The 19,348-nt window shown below is 51.2% G+C and overlaps 2 protein-coding genes across 6 annotated transcripts in view; one reads left to right on the top strand and one right to left on the bottom strand.

Annotated features, from left to right (window-relative positions):
- The window catches only part of LOC115329991 (DDB1- and CUL4-associated factor 1), a 69,367-nt gene extending 57,388 nt beyond the window's left edge, over window positions 1-11,979 (top strand). Inside the window, exons 28-34 of one of the 4 annotated variants that reach the window (XM_042286873.1) lie at window positions 1,801-2,098; window positions 4,973-5,174; window positions 5,575-5,648; window positions 8,885-8,980; window positions 9,865-9,931; window positions 11,297-11,400; window positions 11,696-11,979. In XM_042286873.1, coding sequence (XP_042142807.1) covers window positions 1,801-2,098; window positions 4,973-5,174; window positions 5,575-5,648; window positions 8,885-8,980; window positions 9,865-9,931; window positions 11,297-11,400; window positions 11,696-11,707 — 853 coding nt within the window. In that variant the 3' untranslated portion in view covers window positions 11,708-11,979. Of the gene's footprint in view, window positions 1-1,785; window positions 2,099-4,972; window positions 5,175-5,574; window positions 5,649-8,884; window positions 8,981-9,864; window positions 9,932-11,296 lie in introns of all 4 variants that reach the window. The other 3 variants (XM_042286872.1, XM_029991705.3, XM_042286871.1) reach the window with 3 other exon arrangements.
- Window positions 8,986-19,348, bottom strand: part of LOC8033564 (serine/threonine-protein kinase MARK2) — a 42,824-nt gene continuing 32,461 nt past the window's right edge. The window contains exons 5-7 of one of the 2 annotated variants that reach the window (XM_040209623.3): window positions 18,433-18,565; window positions 14,969-17,794; window positions 8,986-9,219 (exon numbers count right to left, since the gene is read on the bottom strand). In XM_040209623.3, the coding sequence (XP_040065557.1) occupies window positions 9,179-9,219; window positions 14,969-17,794; window positions 18,433-18,565 (3,000 nt within the window). In that variant the 3' untranslated portion in view covers window positions 8,986-9,178. Of the gene's footprint in view, window positions 9,220-12,056; window positions 17,795-18,432; window positions 18,566-19,348 lie in introns of those variants that run through there. The other variant, XM_040209620.3, reaches the window with a different exon arrangement.

Here is a 19,348-nt window from a genome sequence, read left to right on the forward strand (position 1 = left end):
TTTTATGAGTCGTCGTGATCCGGCCGGTGGTCGTTTGTAATCGGCGTGCTAGCGAAGAAGACGAGCAGATGCCGACTTCATTTGCATCGTGACATCTCGGCCGACCGGCCAGCCACATAGCAAGGTACGGCAGATGCCTGTTCTGCCGTACCTTGCTATGCTTCCATTACAGTGCTGTGCCACTGCAAGGATCATGGTGCGCTGCAGTATTACACATTTGTGACGTCACTGGCCAGAAATAGGAGACGGAGCAGACGCACTGTTTGGATCTGCATTCTAAGCACCACGGGGACGCTAGGCAATGAATTGAGTATCCTTCTGTTTACTCTTAGTTCAATGAAATTGTGTGCTCATGAGTTTGCCATTTGTCTTGTGTTGTGTTTCTTATTTGCTTTCTTGCGTTGTATTTGGTAGGTTATGTGATTATGCCCCTTCCACCATAATGCCCAGTGTACAATGTACTGTAATTACCCGATTCTAACGCGCCGCCGATTTTAACGCGCACCCGTTTTTCCAGGCCAACAAACCAGAAAAACTTTCACCTCCGATTGTAACGCGCACGGAACTTCATGATCAAGAACAACGAATGCGAGAGAAACAGGCGATTTATTTACCGAAGTAGTCACTCATCTCCCTCCTCGTCGCTCTCCGAGAGCTTTGTCGCTCTCCGCTGACCACAACAAGTCATCCTCGGTGCCGTCAAGCGCGTTCGCTATGCCACATTTCTTAAACGAGCGTTCAACCAAGGCCGAAGGGATCGTGGCCACGCCTCGCGCGCCCATCCCGCGAGCGTCTCGAGAGGCGCACGCTTCAGCAGACCGCTTGTCGTGAACGAGTGGGAGCCGCTCGTCAGCCACTCGTTGTACAGCACACGAAGTGGTGGACCTTCGTTGCCGCTGCTGCCATTGCGCGCAAGTAAGCGCGCAAGTGGGACGACTTGCGTGAACGCAGAAGGAACAAAATGGGTGCTAAAAGCACGAAGGAAAGATGGCAAAAAGCTTCGGCGTCATCTTGAGATGGCAATGGCAATGGGTGGAACGAAATTTCCGCTGTTTTGACAGTTTCGGTTTCGTATCTGATTCTAACGCGCATGCGATTTTTTGGCCTATTTTTCCGGAAAAAAGGTGCGCGTTAGAATCGGGTAATTACGGTAGTTATCAAATTAATAAATATATAGGTGGAGTTTGACTAGGAAGGTTTTGGCTAGATGGATTTTGACAGACTAGCTTGGCTTTCGTTTCGTGTAGCAGACTAGCTAGGCTTTGATTCAGTGATGAGGACTATACTCTGATTCATCTCGCTGCGTACCATGGTGGATGTTATGAGCCACATTTCCCAATCCGGCGCTTCACGCACCGCAAACTGTAAGGTCACGTGACACACTCCGAGCTAAGCTTAAACTCCGGCGGCTGGTAGCGTCCGTCGTGGTACGTAGTAGGGTGAAACGTAGTGTGGCTGGGTTTAGTTTCCGTGTCGGAGACTGTACCCCGTTTGACTTTACGACAGACTGCGGGTGACACTATGAGCCATCCAAATTCGTCCCGTGTGAACGCCACATAACCTTTGAGAGGGGTGTGGGGTCATGTTATACAAATTTACATTGCTGGAATGGCTCGTAGCATTCGCTGCAGTTCATCGTAAGGTAAAACGGACTACGGGCGGCCTTTAGTACAGTGTCGCAGACCCGTACAAAAGCTAGCCAATTCCAGACAAAGAAAGCCAGTCGGTCTGGGTCAGTGTGGTGGGAGGGCACAGAGACGGGAAGAGTCCGACAGCAGGCGCCAGTGACTCCCGCCGCAGGCTTTCGTTTGACGAGGACTACTACGTGGAGTTCAGCAAGCAGTCCCTGGACCGGGTGCTGGGCACCAAGTACGAGACAGCCCACGTTTACGACACGGCCACGGGGGCCCTGCTGTCCACCCTGCGGGACGCCGACCTGTCCAACCACTACACCCGCAACCGGGCCACCTTCGACCCCACCGACGACCTGGTGCTCTCGGATGGGGTGCTCTGGGACGTACGGACGGCCGCCCCACTCCACAAGTTCGACAAGTTCAACCCTCACGTCAATGGGGTCTTCCACCCGAATGGCCTCGAGGTGCGCGTCCCTCTCCCACATTCCGAAAAAGCGTATTCCTCGAAAGTCCCAGAGAAGGACGTTTTTTCCGAATTCCGGGTGTCTGGGAATCCTAAAAAGGGAATGTTCTCCAGAATTTAGGGACCTGGGAAGGCGTGTTCCCTAGGATCTTGAGGCATTAGGGAATTTGGTTTTGACTGTTTTGAAGTTCTAGGAAACATCCTAATTCGAGGGGTCTAAAAGGAATTTTTTATAGAATTTAGGGAGAAGTGAAAATCGTGTTCCCTAGAATTTAAGGAATCTGGTTTCCCCACAATTTGAGAGTTCTAGGGAACATTCTCTTTTTGGTATCCCCAGACACCTTGAATTGAGGGACTTTTGAGACAGAGTTCCGGCCCACGGTTCATCAACTGTTTGCGGGTTCGAGTCTAGGCAGTGGTGTTCGCAATTTGACAGCTTACGTTTAGACTGCACAACAAAAGGTTCCCCTCCATGTTTTAAATAAGTTGTTAGTCCTTTGCGGGGCATCTGAGCCTCCCTTGGTTGGTTTCGTTTTCCTTTCCGGACATTTATAGGTTTCTGAAAAGCGGAGCCCAAGTAAGCCCCTTTGGTACTCTGTGTGGACATAGCCTTTTAAAATCTGTGTTTTGGGTTAGTTGGCGGTCAGGTGAACCCCGACTTCACCCAGTGTTGGCAGATGTTTTTTGTTTTCTTCTTTTTAAAAGAAAGTTTGACGAATGTTTTGGCTAAAAGCCTAACAATGACTGTCTGTTGGCCCTTCCTCTTAGCGCTGTCAGAGGTACAAAAGACACGCCATAGTAGCAAAATATTCTGACCTGAACCCTTTTGAATCCGCATTTGGGTGATTGCGGGTAATCAGACTTTTCTCCAGACTGACGGCTAGTTTATGGTTAGAACGGTTGATAGAGCGCACCTTTAGTCTCGTAGAAATGTTGGGATTGAATTCTGTACGAGGCAGATATTTAACGCAGAAGACGTTTTAGAGCTGGTTGTTACGTCTCAAACGTCGTGAAAGGCTGTAACAAAAAACATAACACGGCCAGATTTATTTCCAAAAATCACTTTATCTCTTTGCAGGAGTTGAACCAATGAACCCTCGCTTTGTGGTCTTGAGCTATCGGAGCAGCTTAAAAAAAAGTGATATTTGAGCTGCTATATATCTATTCGTGCATTAAAGGAATAGACCCTTTTCAAGAGTCTGAGCAATGTAGGGACAGTCTTAAAAGCTCCAATATTTTTGCACAAATGGTGGTGATAGGAAAACGAAATCGCCTAACTTCGAGCACCTTCGACTTTGTGAGTCGAAGGTGAAGTGCAAGGACCAACTTCTTGAAATCAATTCCCCGCTTTCTTCTCTACACTTTGGAAGACCCTCGCTTTTCCTGGTGCGGAAAAGCCGCGCAAGGCCACCATTAGAGTGTTTGGTTTGGCTGGCTGGGGTGGGCAGACTGACTTTTAAAGACGGTCTGCATCTATGCTAATCAAACCTATAAACTAAGTTCATCGTGACGTGGCCATAGGGGAGGAGCCATAACTTCACGAGCACCCAACTTCATTGGGAGGCATCTTCACAGTGCATCACAGTTCCCAGAACTTCTTAACTTGAAACTTCATAGATTTTGAGGAGCAAGGAAGCCCCCAGAGGGAAATCTGGGGAGCATGTGCAGCGTCAACTGTGGCGCTATTTTTTCGGGAAGGAAACAAAACAAAGATACACATGAAATTAAGAAAACTTCATATTCCGAATAAATAACTTAACATATACCATTTTATAGTAAATACATAGTTGGTGTTTATTTGCAACGCTGGAATGGCGTTCGAGGTTCGTGCTGTTCTTGCTCCATTGTTTTCCTCTTATGACGATGGCGGACGCTGGCAACCGCGCTTCAACTCCTGTGGCAAAGCGTAAAAAGCAAGGTGATCGCTGCTCGGGTCGACAGCTCGACATGCTCATTGCTTACATGTTTGCAAATCGAGTGTTGGTCCGGGCAGCAATGGAGTCTACACCCTCTGCTCGACAGTCATTACTACACGTAACATTTTTCGGTCAAGTTGAAGATCGGGACGGAGCTTATCACCATAGCCATCTCGCCGCTTCTTTCATTAAACGGTGGTCTCCGACGAACCTGTCTTCGTAAAGCTCAGAGGCGTCGCGGTGCTTGCGGAACGTGCAATTGTATTGCCGACATGGTAGGAGCACGCAGTACAGTTCCGCCGTCTTTACACAGCGCGAAAATATGAAGACGCAGCGGAGAGAAACACGTTACGAAAAACACATTCTTGATCACGCTAGCATAGGGTCTTATTTTTTTCTTTTTCACTGTGGGGTCGCTTTTTCTCTTTCGGTTCTTCGTCTTTGCTGATAACTGTCCAAACTTGGAGTTCCCAAACTGTCGAAGCTTATCGTGACGACATTCTGACGTCAAAGCAAACTTTACAGTTTTGACGAGCATAGGGCAAACTATATCGACAGAACTTTACCGTGACTCCACAGCTCGTCCCGAAGAGCAGCAGCCAATGGACGACCTATGAAGTTATCTTTACAACGAAGTTTGCACGACCAGCATAGACACAGTGTAGCCAGAATAATCACTCTAACTTCCGCAATACGCGAAAAAGAAACCGATTGATAACTTACCTCGATACTGTGCACAGAGCCAGCTGACGCCGAATGTGCGTTCATATTTCTTGCCCTGACAAATTACCCCGGTAGCCTAACAGGCAAAACCGCAATGGACGAAAATGGGTCGACGCGAGCAAACGACGCATTCTACATCTAGCTTTCAGTGTTGTGCCCGCGAGTCTGCCTGTCCCAAGCCCCGTTTCGGAGGCTCGAAGGAAACCGCCCGCCAAACCGAGGTCCCCCCTGCGCAGGTGATCTCCAACTCTGAGGTGTGGGACCTGCGGACGTTCCGGCTGCTCCACACGGTGCCCACCCTGGACCAGTGCCAGGTGACCTTCAACGGGGCCGGGGACGTCCTGTACGGGGCCGTGCTCACCGAGGACGACGAGGACTCGGCGCGTCTCTTCAGCTCCTCCTTCCGCACCTTCCATGCCTCCGACTACTCCTCTATAGGTGGGCCCTAGGACCCACCTCTCGTCGTCGGGGCGTCCGGAACGTGTCTGCGACCGTCGTGCTCATCGCGTCCTCAAATGTGGTCCCTCGACTTTTGCTCGTACTTTCTGACAGAACTTCTATGACCGACTGCCAAGGTCGGAACGTCCAGCTTTGGGTCCACTTTCGATGCGCAGGCAGTGTTGGACGGTAAACACGCCGGTCGGGGAAACGTTCCGGACACTGTGGTGTGATGGCGGCCCTTTAGCGGGATAGCCTTTGGCGAAAAGGCCATTTAGTGAAAACGACCCTTTGGGCATCGTCCGACGCGGGTGGGTGTAGCGATTTTGCCGCATGGCATTCTAGAAGGGCTACCGAAGCAATGCGAGGTGTGACAGTGCGTTGCACGTGTGTTTTGCAGCCACCATCGACATCAAGCGGAACATCTTCGACCTCAAGGCGGACGACTCCGACTACTTCCTTGCCGTCGTAGAGGTCAGTGTCTGCGGCGTCGATTGAATCGGAGCAACCAAGTGCCCTCGGGGTGGTGGGAAGGATCCGTTCTGTGCCTTTTTACTTTGGAAGACCTAATTCTCTACTGCTTGTTTTAATGCAGGACGTGTTTTAGGGCTGGTTTTTAGCGTAGAGCGTCGCGAAATGTTACAGAAACGCAACAACGAGGCCAGGCATCCGAATGAAAGCCACTCCGTCTCTTGGCGGGTACGAAACTGCAGAGCTCTCGTTTCGCAGTCCGATACCCTACCCTTGTGCTAGCAGAGCGGCTTCGATTGACGTTGTTAATGCAGTTGCTATTTGCTCGTGTCTCTGCAAAAGTTGTCACCCCAATGGTAGAAGTCGCATCATCGTATAATCACTATAGGTTACACGATCACATAATCACCGTAGGTCATGTGATCAAGTAACCATTTGAATTTACGTGATGCGGCGGCATTGCACACTGTCATTTCGCACAATCTTGTCGGGTCACCCAGCCCTGTGTTCCAGAGCCTTATATAGAGAGAGTTTGGTCAATGGGAGGCACGGGCAGAGCCAGGGTATCCACCAGACACAAAAAGAAGGCTTGACCAACCAGAAGCCGAAAAAAATCCTCTAGCAGTGATAGCGAGATACAGTTTTAATCATAGGTATATGGTATTAACGAGCGTGTAAGAGTTAAATGTAGTAACTCTTCATGATTGAAAATAGGGTGCACGTGATGTTTCGATTATGATCATGCAGAAAGATGTAGGAAACGAGTGAGCTGCTCGAACTCTGTTTTGCTCGAACAGAGTGTGACTGCTCGGATGGCAGATTCCCGGCCCTCGGCGTCTGGCGTACGGATTATGTCGATCGTCCCGTAAGTCGCGCTCTTCCATTATGATTTTGAATGACCGTGATTGAAACATCACGTGCACCATATCTTCAGTCACCAAGAGTTACCCCGACGCGCTTATTAATTTTGTTTCTCGCGACCACCGCCAGCGCATTATTTCCGGCTTCTGGTTGGCCACATTCGAATTTGTGAAGGCACCCTGGAACATGCCCAGCACGCTTTCGGCCAATTGCACCTCCCGATTTGTCTCCTATACTTCCCAATAAATGGCCAAACTCTCTACATATACGACTCTGCTGTGACCGAGAGTCGTAACAACCGCTCAGCTCGTGGTGAGACCACCAATCACGTAGGACAGTGGTTCTCAACCATCGATGTTTCGCGGACCCCTTGTGGATAGGCGGAGATGATGGAGGATCCCGTTTGGGGTGAGGGGGAAGGTATAGGTTAAATATAATAATAATAATTGAATGAATGGATTTAAGTAAGGGCTATGTAAAGTAGACCTTCTTTTTTGACATGCACACGAGGAAACTCGCCGCAAAAAACTGAAACATTTCTTCTCGACCTAGAAAAAAAAACTTTTATTGCTGGGCTTGACTGATGAACCAGGGCTTTGCGGACCCCTAGAATGCCTTCGCGGACCCCGAAGGGTTCGCGGACCCCCATTTGAGAACCACTGACGTAGGAGATCGTGCCACCCAGCAGAGGGGATCATGAGTTGCCATGGCTGCCCTTAAAGGGGCACTCTGGCGTTTTCAATCACACCAGCATACACCGCTGAAATAGTAACCCAAATACTGGGCAAAAATAAACTTTTTTTTTTGCGAAGTTGTTGAGTTGACGATGGTCCTCACAGTGTTTTTCAAACTAAAAGCTGGCAACAATGAAAAAAATATGCCACCGGCAGGCACAGGTTCACTCTTTGGACTGTAGAATTGTTTCCAAATGATCACAAGCAGTTTCATGCTGTCAAATGGTTGCTTTGGAAGCTCACTTTAGCACCTTGCGCATCAGCGCGAAACAAGTGCTCGGCATAGTCTATTTTCAGACTGTCCACTCAACCTGCAATTCCGCCTTCCCCCGATGTCTTAGCACCGAAAAGCGCGGGCATATTTGAATCTTGGTTTTGGCATCATTTTCACTTGCCAGTTGCATAATAACTATTCCAAATTTTTTTACACTAAATGGCGTACTACCGTAAAGGCTCAAGGCCGGTTATTCCGAGAACATAGGGTGGGCTAGCTCAAGAAATCACCAGAGTACCCCTTTAAAGGGGTGGTGCAATGATTTTCGGACTTCGGTCAAAGATTTCTAGAAGTTGCCCCCTGACACTTCCCAAGTAAAGAACAGAAAACCGATTTCGCCTGCGTGTCCTAGTTGTTGCGTAAAAAAAAGATAAAGATTGGCATTTCGGGCACCCCTCAACTCGCTCCCAGTCTTCAGGGTCACACCTGGCCGCACTCCCGGTGACGTCATTCGGAGTGCCGTGTAGCTTCCCGTGTGCTATCTCGGAGGACGCTTCCCCTCCCTCTCTCTCCGTACATTAGCGGGCGCTATGCTGCAGCTTAAAGCCGAGCGAGGTCACGTAATCTTTCCGCCTTAGTTCCTTCGGCTGCCACTTGGGGCTGCAGGTGGGGAAAACAGCTCGACTTTTGCCTTGCGATTATGCAGCGGAATCGCGACATTTTTAATGAAGGAAGTGTTTTCTCTGTCCTCTGGGACACGATAAACAATGTAAAAATGACGAGATGCAAATTCTTTTAATCATAAAATCTTTGCACCGCCCCTTTAAGGGCAGCTACGGCAGCCCTTTGCGACGAGTCAGAAAAATGCAAACTTGGCCTCGATACTTCGCGTAAAGCCGAAGACGCCGTACGCTTGCCACCAGAACAAACTCAAATGTATCTTAATCCCGCGAATAGAGCCGGGAGACGCATGGGACTTGTTTGATTTACCCACCCGCACTGGTACAGGAAACTGGGGCAGAGTAATCCCGGCTACGTTTTTGGGCAGGCTGCACTTGTAAATCAAATACGGCAGTGTGCAGTGAATGCAGCCGGTGCAGAACCGCAGATAAATAAGACGAGTTCATCGCACGCAGTACGACTCCCGAGCTCGGAAATGTTCGTAAATAAACATTCTCTGCCTCCCAACTTTATCTGTGGCACTGCAGTCGCCGACAACTTATAAAACGTAGGGCTTGACGAGTCCCGAGCACTTCGTTTTAGTTCCACGGCCAATGAGATCGTGCCGTTTGTCGACAAGAACATCGAAGGACGAATTAAAAGGCAAGCAGCGCGAACACGGCGAAGCCACGCCTTCCATTTCATAAGATATCGGCGACTGTGGTATTCATTTACTTTATTGGTTCAAAGTAGCAAAATGCGTTGTCCAGACTCAGGGAGCCCGGGACGCGACGGTGACCAGCAACTCCGAAAGCGTCTGCCGTCTGTACGAGGTCGGTCGACACAGGGAAGAGGACGACGACGAGGTGGGTTTGCTCGCACAATCACCGTCAAACGACGGCGTCTTTCTTTTTATTTTTTAATTTTTTTTATTGACGCTGTTGTCATTGCTGCGGGACCGCATTGCGGTCGTCTCGGATTGTTTCCGCGCCTTCCTTTTCAAGCGTCCTCCCGCGAAGCCGCCACTGCCGTTGCCGCCGCAGCCGCCTCCGCTTTGCACTCCTTTAGGAAAACTTGATGTTCATCACAATTTCGTTTACTCCTCCTGCGGAGAGAGGGAAAAAAAACACTTCATGTATCTTTTTTTTTTTTTTTAATAAGTTTCGGTTGAATGGTTTTAAATGCTTGATTCCTATAGTTATTAAGATGCATAGTTGTTACGAAAGCAGGAAATTTGCTCAGAAGCGTGAATTGTGAGGAACAACATGCCAACCTTTTTTCTTTTTTTTTCCCGATGCGACGCTGTTTTAGTGCATTCCTCTGTCCAACCATGCGATTAGTTGGAGGGGCTGCGGTTTTGCGGAAGCTGCGGCTGCGGCGGCAGAGTTCGAAGTTGCAACGCATACCCCGTTGTGAACAATGAATCAGTACATTCATTTAGTCCACCTTTTGTTGTGTTCCATACGGTCGGTGCGATACTTTTTTTTTTCCTAATTTTAGCGTGTTCCTGCCAACCAACCAATTTCTAACGTGTTTTCGGATATTCTGACGCCCGTTAGCAATCCCATTTCAATGCATATAAGAGTAATGAATAGATTAATGTGGTGTGTTTGAGGCCTTGCCTATCGGATTGGGTTGTCCATGTGTGCATTTTTTTTTTATAATGTGCTCAAAACCTCGCTTGTCCAGTTGCCTCGTTTGTGCGTAGGCGCAAGCTTTATTTTTGACACAAACCGTTGTTGTAACGCAGGATGCTGACGACGAAGAGTCCGACAACATTGGCGAAGAAGAGAGCGATGACGACGACGACGACGATGGTGGGTTGCTGCGTCGTATCTTTCAACTTTTCGCGTTGCGTGACGCAAACTTGGGTCTGTGACCAATCTCAAAGCAATGCAGCTCCGTTTCCCCGTGTTGAAGTGTGCGGATGAATGGAGTATCCTAACCAGATGGGAAGGAAGTTTAGCCACCAAAAGACAAAATTTGGTGGAGCCAGGAGTAGGTGTGCTGCGCTAATGTCCTCGTTAGAGCAGTCCTTCAAAGGAAATAGAATACAGTTTTGAATGTTTACTCGAGATATGGTTCTTTTCACTTCCCAGGGCGTCTCAAACAGAGGTTAGTGCGGTGTAGCAGCTGGGAGAGCCTCGTTTTCTTGTGTACCATTTAGGATTTCTGGCATGAACCAGCTCTACAAACATTGTGTAGAAAGATAGCACATAAAAGGATCGGGTAGTGAAAAGGCGAACTCTTGGAGGCCAGGCAAGATAGTTCCACTAAACAGGAAGTAAGACACCTTGAATGCATGTGAACCAGAGCCGGCATTTTGCAAAGTTCTCCTTATGCCAGCTTGAAGCCCGATCCACACGGTGCGACCTTGCTTGCTATTTCGCAGCTGTGGCATGTCGCATGCAGCTTATATCCTTTTGAGGGATTCATTCACGAGTTCATTTGAGTTCCACCTATGGTGGTTTCACTTACGAGAGTTATAACTTACAAGTGTTCCATTTGTGATAAAAAAAACACTCTGCTACCGATCCCCCCCCCTCTTAATAGTTACACATTTTGAGTTTCATTTATGATAGTCTGTTACGAGGGTCATAACCTGAGTGTCCTATTTATGATGGTTTGGCTTACAACACTGGCAACGTTAGGTAGTTCCACTTACGATGTTTGATTTTTGAGCTTCACATTTGAGAGTCTTCTACTTATGGCAGTCTGACTTCTGGACTCCACGAGAGTTCTTTCTGGTTATGAGAGCTTCACCTATGAGTCATGTATGAGAGTTCCACTTGGAGATTTGACCGGAGATGTTGGCAAAGCTCCACATGTTCTCCAGTTGAATAACTACCTCTTAAGACTGAAGCTGGGGCTAGTTAGCAGACGGCGTGGATGGTGCACACAAAAGACGACCACAGAAAGAAGGAGCACACACAGGAGCAGTGTTGCTTTTGTGTGCACTGTTTTCAACGTCCGAAAGAACAATTTCTCTAAGTTCCGGCACAACAGAGGTCGTTGCCCGACACAAGAGGGTCATGTGGCCTGCCATGGTACGACACTCCGCTCACGGCATCTCTCTAGCCTCAGTTAATATGTCTGTATTGCAGTGACATGATACCTTTAATGAGGTTATTTGGCAACATTTAACGTGTCACCTTTCTTTCATTTCTACGTTCGAAAACCAGACATGGAAAGCGACCACGGCAACGAAGACGACAACGACGAAGACGAATTCAGCATCTCCGACGTGAGCGAAGGCGACGACGACTCCGACTCCGACGAAGACCAGGTACTCTTTGCGCTCAACGACTTCTGAGACGGTCGAAGTTTCTGGTGATGCAGTCGTCAGTATTTATGTGTAAAGTGCGTGCAACGACAGCAAGAGCAAGACTGTGCCGCGCAAGGCGCTCGCCGCGAGTGTAAGATAGTGCGCCACGTCACCTAGGTGCCGCTGCCACGTCGAGGGGCGGTGCAACTCTTGCAGAGGGCACGCAGTGACGGAACTTCGGGAGGAAGCAGAGCCCTTCGTCGTGGTTTTACTTTGTTTTATTAAAATTTTTACCATTGTTTTTTTTTCTTGGCAGTTGGCGAGGTGAGGAGTTGGCGACGCGTCGTCATGAGGAGCGTCGAATAAAGAGGAACTGCATTTTTGGTGGCGAAGGATTTGGCGGCCGAACGGTGCATGAAGAGGTGTCGAAACTTGACGAGCTTTTCGCGGGCGAAGTTTGCGATTAGTGTTAGCGCTTTTGGGTTTTTGTACGAGGTCCCCGCTGGGGACCGAGCGTTGCTTTCTTCCGTCTCTCGAAAGCTTGTACATGCACGGCTGTATTGAGAGAACGACAAATACAGCGACTCCTTTTGAGAACGAGTTGGGTGGTGTGGTCTTTAATTTTGCCGCGTCGGACATTACAACGAGACGACGTGCAAGAACGAGAACAGGTGTGGTTTTTCTTTATCACAATCACTGGGCTTTTATTTGTTTTGTTTCTTGGCAACAAAAAGTAGACTGCTCAGATTGTGGTGACACGGAACAATAAAAAAAAAAATGAACTGGTTGCAAGAAAAAGCGTTGTTCTGGATCAATTTGAGTTACAGAAGCTCGTTTTTTTTTTTGTTGTTTTTTGTTTTTTGCGACATACACAGTGCATGACTAGAACCCTAAGTGAATTCTGCGATTTCAATTATGTAAGCAGGTATATAGATCTATACAGAAAACACGTTTAAGATCTCGTGTAAAAGATTTTTTTTGTTCTTTTTTCTCTCTGAGAACAATAACAAGGGGAGTAGGGCTTGACAAATAAGAAACTTGCCCAAAAAAAACCCTTTGGAAGGATTATTCGTGTGGTCGCGTCATAAATATTTTTTGTTCCTTATTAGGTAGATTGGTCTGTACGAAAAGCAGCCCTAAAAAGTACACAGACGAATGCACATTTCTGATATGCACGTTGGTTGAGCCATTGTTTAAATTAACGAAGAAAAAAGGCACTTGTAGATAGTCTATCGCCGGCATGCAAAAACTACACTATTGCACTTAAAATAGTGACTCGTGCTTGAGACACTGGAAACAGTAAAAAGCGAAAAACTTGCGCAATGTTTGAACCTGGTTACAAACAGCCCATCTCGAATGTTCCAGGGGGAGTGTGGTCACCAATTGGCTAACCTATAGTAGTTCAGGTCAATTTCACTTCCCGACGAGGGGTGCAAACGTGTTTCTCGAGACATTCTCAATGAAACCAGGTACAACAGTTGCAACACCGCACAAAATAACTTGGTGCCACGACAACCATCTTAAAAGGAACCCTGCAGTCATTTTCAAGCTGTGCGAATTGCATATCAGTTTCAAATGCAAACATGGCAGATACAGTTTACAAATACAAATGTTGCTGGTGAGCGCTCATGCAATCAATAATGACGAGAGTGAAGCAACTGGCAAATTAGCAGCAGGCTGGCGACACTGCAAGCCTTTCAAATCCACTTTGCGAGCAAAACAATTTGTTTATTTCCGCAGCTCGTGCTTTGGCTCCAGCACCGTAAGACGCCCATTGCCGCAGATTGCAGAACGCTGAAATTAATTGCAGGGCTCCTTTAACATTGACGGCTCGTGCCACTTTGTGTCGTTTAAGTCGGTCGTATTTCTACCCTTCCCATAAACTTTCACGGCCGCATGGCCCACTTTTAACACGCACGGGTCCCCTCGGCAACAAGTGGCAAAGCCAATGACGTTAAGACTCGCGCAACATTCGATGCCTCAACACCGATGCCCCCAGTATAAGCGCCGCTCAACAAACTTGAGAAAAGCTGAGCACGAACGACTGCAAGTCCTGAACAACTCGCGGAAGAAACGTGTGGCGCATCGTCGAAGCTCGTACAATAAATAGGGTGCACAGTCCAGACACACATACAAAAACAAAAACGAGTATTCCAACCCTAGTAAGGAGACGTTTCGAGGACTCATTTGAAACCGAGTCTTGGGCCTCTTTTCGTGTGGTAAAGCGAGTAAACATTACTAGTATGCTTGGTTCCGAGTCTCGAAAACACTGTCGGCATTGAGGGTGTCAAAAACGGGCCGCTCGAATCGACTAAAGCACCTCTGATGCGGCCGTTTTTGTTTGGGCCAAAAGTGTTATTTGCAATGGCAGGTTTGAAGAGCTCCCATCGATAATCACACAAGTGGGGAGGAATAAAAGCAGCTGACAGATTTGTTGCACCTCAACAGCACAGACATTTGACTGATGTTCTTTCGAATGGCATCATCGGGTTTTCTCTCTCCAAGCCCTTGGCTTAGAGAAAGAAAGGCTTCACATAAAATATCTCGCCTCAACGAAAGGGACATGTTTGTTCAGAGAATGGGGCAAATATTCCTGGCACGTGACAGAGGGTGTCTCGGAGTTCCCCCGCTTCCGCCACAAGCTCTCTGCCTTCGGTGGTGCTTTGCTGCAACGCCACAAAAGCATGATGCAAGGAAGCAAGCTTGTGCTGGAAGCAGCCATCCGAGACAGATACAGCGGCAGAGGACATCTTCAAGTTGGACCGCAAGCTCGCTGCCTCCGGCGGTGCTTCGGTGCAATGCCACAAAAAGACAATAGAAGGCAGCGAGTGGGTTACTTGAGATACACGCCGCCATTTCTGGCCTCCTGATGGCTAGAACCGTTCCAAATGAGGTCTCCAATCGCTGAAGGGGTATCACTCGCGTCATCTGCACGACGAGGAGACTGAGCTTCACATACTTAATGCCCCGTTATATCGCAACGTCCACGGGACGTGTCGTCTCCATAGGCAGTCGGCGTCTTAGGAGGACGGGCCTTCGTTCTCCAAGCTGTCGTAGTCGCTGGAACTCCTCCGGTTGGCCGTTCTGACCCCGGGGGCTCCTTCGGGCACTCCGGCGTCCACACCCAGACCCCACAAGAGCCCGTGACGGTTCTGCGGTCCGAGCGCCAGGGAACTAGGGAGGACTCGTGCGGCCGAGCGACTCCTTGGCTCCCTGACATGGTTGTCCCAGAGGCTCCGCGACTTCCGCAGGAATGCGCCGTTGTCAAGGTCCCTGTCCTGGCTCCAGAGACCCGAGTACTCCGTGTCCCAGAGCGCCGACCGCCGGCGCGCCGCTGCACGTGGATCCTCGTGGAAGCGTTGGTAGAAGCTCTTGCGGTGGATCCGCTCCTGGACGCTCTCCTCCCCTGGACTCCGGGGCTCGGAGCCCGAGGGACTCGCGGGCGTCGACAGCCGCCTCCGCTCGTCCGAGATCGGAATGGTTTTGGGGCGCGGCGGCGGGAGATACACACGTCCAGAGGACGGCAGATCTTTGTTAGTGTCCATGCAGCATGCGTCTTCGGCGGGTCCGGCAGAGGGGGCCTGCTTACCTCTGTCGGACTGGGGCGGTGGCGGCTGCTGCTCCGGGTCTGGAGGTTCGCCCCGCGGACTGGCCTCGCGCGCCCTCGCCCGCGCTTCGTTTCGGTGCGAGATGAGCCCACGGATGCCCCGTGTCTGGAGTGCCTCGAGCAACGACGAGTCGTTGGGCTCGTCGTCCGTCCGTGCTGACTCGTCGCGCGGCCACAGGCCGCACTCTGTGCGTGCAGAAGATGGCGGTGTCGTGATGACGATGTGGGTGTTGGGGTTGCTGCTCCGGTTGTTGATGGACACCTGCATTCGGACGAGCGGCCGCGGACGCGTCCCGCGCTCATGAACGCTAAGCGAGCGGCCACACTGTGCGCCCGTCGGCGCGGTGCTGTCGACGCTGATCTCGCTGCGGTACGTGGGGCGCCCGTCTTCCGCAAGGTTGAACTTGTCGCTCTTGGAGCGGTTGTACTTGGGCTGGCTCCGCAGTGGCGCATCGTCGGGCCGTGGTGCAGCGTCGTCTGACAGGTGGAGCCACTTCTCGACACGGTGCCTCGTGCCCTCGGGGTCCTGGTGGGCACCCCAGAAGTCCGAGCTGCGGTCAAGCGATGCGCCGCGGTCGTGGCGTGGCGCCATCTCATGCAGGCGGTTCTTGTGGCGGAGCGTGCCGAAGAGGGAGGCCCTGTCGACAGGGTCCCAGACGCCAGACATCCGCTTCGAGAACGGATCTCCACTTGCCCGGGTGTGCGGGGTGCCAGGCTCACTTCCGGATGGCTTGGGCGGCCTGTCGACGACGAACCGCAGGAGGGTCTCCCTTGGCGAACGTGACGACGACTCCTTGGCTGCCCGCGCAAAGGGTGAAGAGGGGAGGAAGCTCTTCCAGTGGTTGCGGAAGTCGCGACTCATGTTGCGCATGAACTGGAACAGGGCCTGCGGGTGCGAGTTGTCAAAGTGGAGGTCGAAGTCGTCCTCGTCGGACGAGTCCCTCTCTGTCGAGTTGGAGACAGACGCGCCGCCCCGCCGTCCCCACTCGCGGGCACGGCGCTCCTTGAAGGGGTCCGCCGTGAAGGGGTCGCTGCGGAAAAGCGACCCATTGTTGAGCTTCTTGACGGAGCTTTTCATCCGCATCAGGTTCCCGAAGGGTCCGGACGTGCGCCAGTCGGAGAACATGTCGCTGAATATGTCGTTCGACTCGGACGAACTGCCGCTCTCGGAGCGCGGGACCGTCAGCTTCTCCTGGACTGGTGGGGGCTCTTCGTCCCCGCTCGCAACGCTGCTGGGCCGCCTCGTGATCTTGGTCTTCTTCTCGACCGTGGTCCAGGACCCGTCGGACTTGGGCTGCGCGTAGACCCTCCCGCTCTCCGTGATGCATGTCCCATCCTTGCCGAAGGTGAACTTCTTGTAGCTCCGAACGGGAGAGTCCGTGGCCGGGCGGGCAGGTTCGTCCGCAGACCCTTCAGGGGACGGCCGCCTCGGTGGGGCTTCCTCTGGGGCCTCCTCTTCCGGCTCTTCTGCCGGAGGCTTCCAGGCAGGTTCCTCTTGCCGCTCCTTCTTCGTCAGCACAATTTCGGCCGTGCTCTGGAGCACGTTCTCAACGGGCTCTTCGTCCGGTTCCCTGTCATCTTGCAACGATTTCCCGAGCTTAGACGTGCTTCTTCTCAGAATTCCAGGAGCTTCAACCTCTCTTGTTCTCTCTATGGACGGCGACTTCTCCATGCCATCGGGGACTTCGTGCTTCTGCGGTGGCCTCACTCGCCGTACGACCTTGACAGTCTCCTCCGGCCTTGTCGCATCGAAAGGGCTCTTGCTCTTGTCTTTTTGAGGCACCGAGACATCTTGTTCTGTTTTCTTGGCTTCTGTCTTCTCCGGCCTCTTCTCCGAAGTAGCCGGAGACCTCGCGCCGCTCTGGATGACTTCCGGCGTCTTCGGAGGCTCTGCAGTCGACTTGCTTTGCGGCAGCGGCGGCTTCTTCGTGTCCTTGAACTTTGGCGAGGACGAGTTGATCGTAGGGGACCCCTGAGAGCTCAGGCACTTTGGAATTACAATTTTTCCAGGGCAACGGATCCCGGAACCCCGTCTGGCCAACACCGCCGCTTGGGGAGCCTGCTCCGCCTGGCTCTCTTCAGACGTTGGACTAGTTTTGTTGGCTTCTGCCACGTCGGATGCTTCCGGCTTCGTGACTTCCGTCGCCTTCGCTGGTTCCTTCTCTGCTGGCAAAGACTGTTCGGGCGTCGGTGTCGTGGGCTTCGCAATGTCTCTGGACTCGGCAGCCTCGGGCACAGATTCTGGAGCAGCCGCCGCGTCTGAACTTCCAGATGCCGCGGCAACAATGCCTTCCATCTCTCCTTTCTCCGGAGCAACCTCTGCGACGACTGGACTCGCGTCTTCGTCCTCCGCAAAGTCCTCGTCGTGGTTGAACGGCCCACCCTGTGTCCCCACGCTAGACTGGCACCCAGAGTCGGACGTCCTGACCTTCTTGTTCTTGTGCGACACACTGGACATCTTGACCAGTCCGTCGAAGGAGCCTTCACGCTTTGCACCCTGTCCCTCCAGCTCCGCCGCGAGCGCAGCCGGGATGAAGTCCGTTGAGTTGTCGACTTTCCCTGGTGTGTAGTCGAAGCTGTCGCTCTTCTGCGCCTGAGGATCCGATGGCTCTTCCGGCGTTGGCGAGACCGGCGCCAAGGCGAGCAGGAGGTCTAGTCGGACTGGGGTCAGGTTGGACATGTCCTCGGCCAGCTGAAGCAGGGAATGGTCAAAGCCCTGGTTGACCCAGCGGTCCTGGCAGATGTCGACAACGGTGGCACGCTTGGCGGGATCCACGGTGAGCAGACGGCGGATCAGCGGGGAAGCGTCTGCAACGAAAGGAGCCTCGTCATTTTTGGTTCCTTAGAAAAGCTAACTTATCGGACCTGTTATCGACTGGTAACTTCATCTAGGAACGCTGGCGCCATGTTCCGGACATCGCTTCCGAAATGAGGTGCGGAGTCGGCGTTTGGTTAAGAGCCGAGTCCACGTTGAACGCCAACTCGGCGCTCGTGTCTAATGCACGTTCGAACAATGGTGCAGCAGCCACTACTATTCCGTCTCACCTTACGTGCAGCCGCAATGGATGCTACGAGCCATCGGAGCTAACCCAAGGCCGTGCGAGCGTTACATAACATTGGATGGCTCGTAGCGTCCACTGCAATTGGACATAAGGTGAAAAGACAATTTGCACTTTTTGCAAAAGCTCCGTAGATTTTCTTTTAAAAATTACTCGAGTGCCAAGGAGCATGCCACGAGGGTATTACGTGCACTGTATGTGCCAGCATCAGCAACAGAAACCGTTGCGAAGAAACTATCTAAAATTTGTGCGTTCACTTTGAAGCAATGCGAACACGTGCAGCGTGTGCACCTACGTTCCCAGCATTCTCCTTAATGGGCTTGGGCAAATTGGCCAAGGGTCTATCGTCGACGGACGGAGAAGCTTCGGGATGGAATTTCGACGTACCCGACTTCCGCTTGGGCTCGTAGTAGTCGGCCTCGGAAATCTGTCGGACGAGACGTTTGAAGTTGCTGCCGTCGAAGGGCATGGCGCCGTACACCAGGGTGTAGAGGAGCACCCCCAGACTCCAACAGTCCACCTGGCGAGAGAGCAGACGACACAAATGTACCGTTCACTAACCTTGCAACATGGTGGTGTGAGTCAACATAATTGGGTCAGCTCGGTTGCGGAAGTTTGTCTTAAAGGGAGGCTCCTCCGTGCGTTACTTTGAGGAAGCACCTTTCACCACTTGCACTGGTGCGTCGCGGGGAAGTGGCACGTATGCCTAACCAGTTGCTCCTAAAATCACCGGATCCTCTGGAAGTAGCGCCGAGGTTCCTGTATCATTGCCGTTTAGGTACGTGGGACTAGCAGTTTTCCTTGGCCTCTCCAGTCCTTGTGAGCCACCTCAAGATTGCAGTGACAGGTTGCTTTTTATAGACATTCGTTGAACACCGAGATTCTGCTAGATCTGAAATCGATTACGTCATTCACACACTGGTCATTTTGTAATGATTTCTAACAGTACAACCGACGATGGAAGTTTTTTTTCTGTTTGGTTTGTCCCTGGATGGCCATGAAACGAGCAGGCAGCTTTGCATTGCTTCCACAGCTATGCACGAGGAAAAATGTAACTAAGAGATCGGTGGAGACAATCGAGACTGATAAGCTGACTGCGCATAGAGAGCCAAAGACTGCAACTGGCGAGGAATGCTTTCGGTGGAACAGATACCATCGGAATCTATGCGAGACCGGTTCGGAACAAAAATTTGAGAGGGCCGAAATGGCAGCTGCTACGGCAACAGGTAGCGTCCGGCCAATCGCCCTGCGAGGTTCTGGTTGTCCGTAAGTTGGCATCCGTGTGTGTTCGGCCAGCAGGCAG

The sequence above is a fragment of the Ixodes scapularis genome, unplaced genomic scaffold (genome assembly GCF_016920785.2).
Source record: "Ixodes scapularis isolate PalLabHiFi unplaced genomic scaffold, ASM1692078v2 PGA_scaffold8__174_contigs__length_109621045, whole genome shotgun sequence".
Classification (NCBI taxonomy): domain Eukaryota; kingdom Metazoa; phylum Arthropoda; class Arachnida; order Ixodida; family Ixodidae; genus Ixodes; species Ixodes scapularis.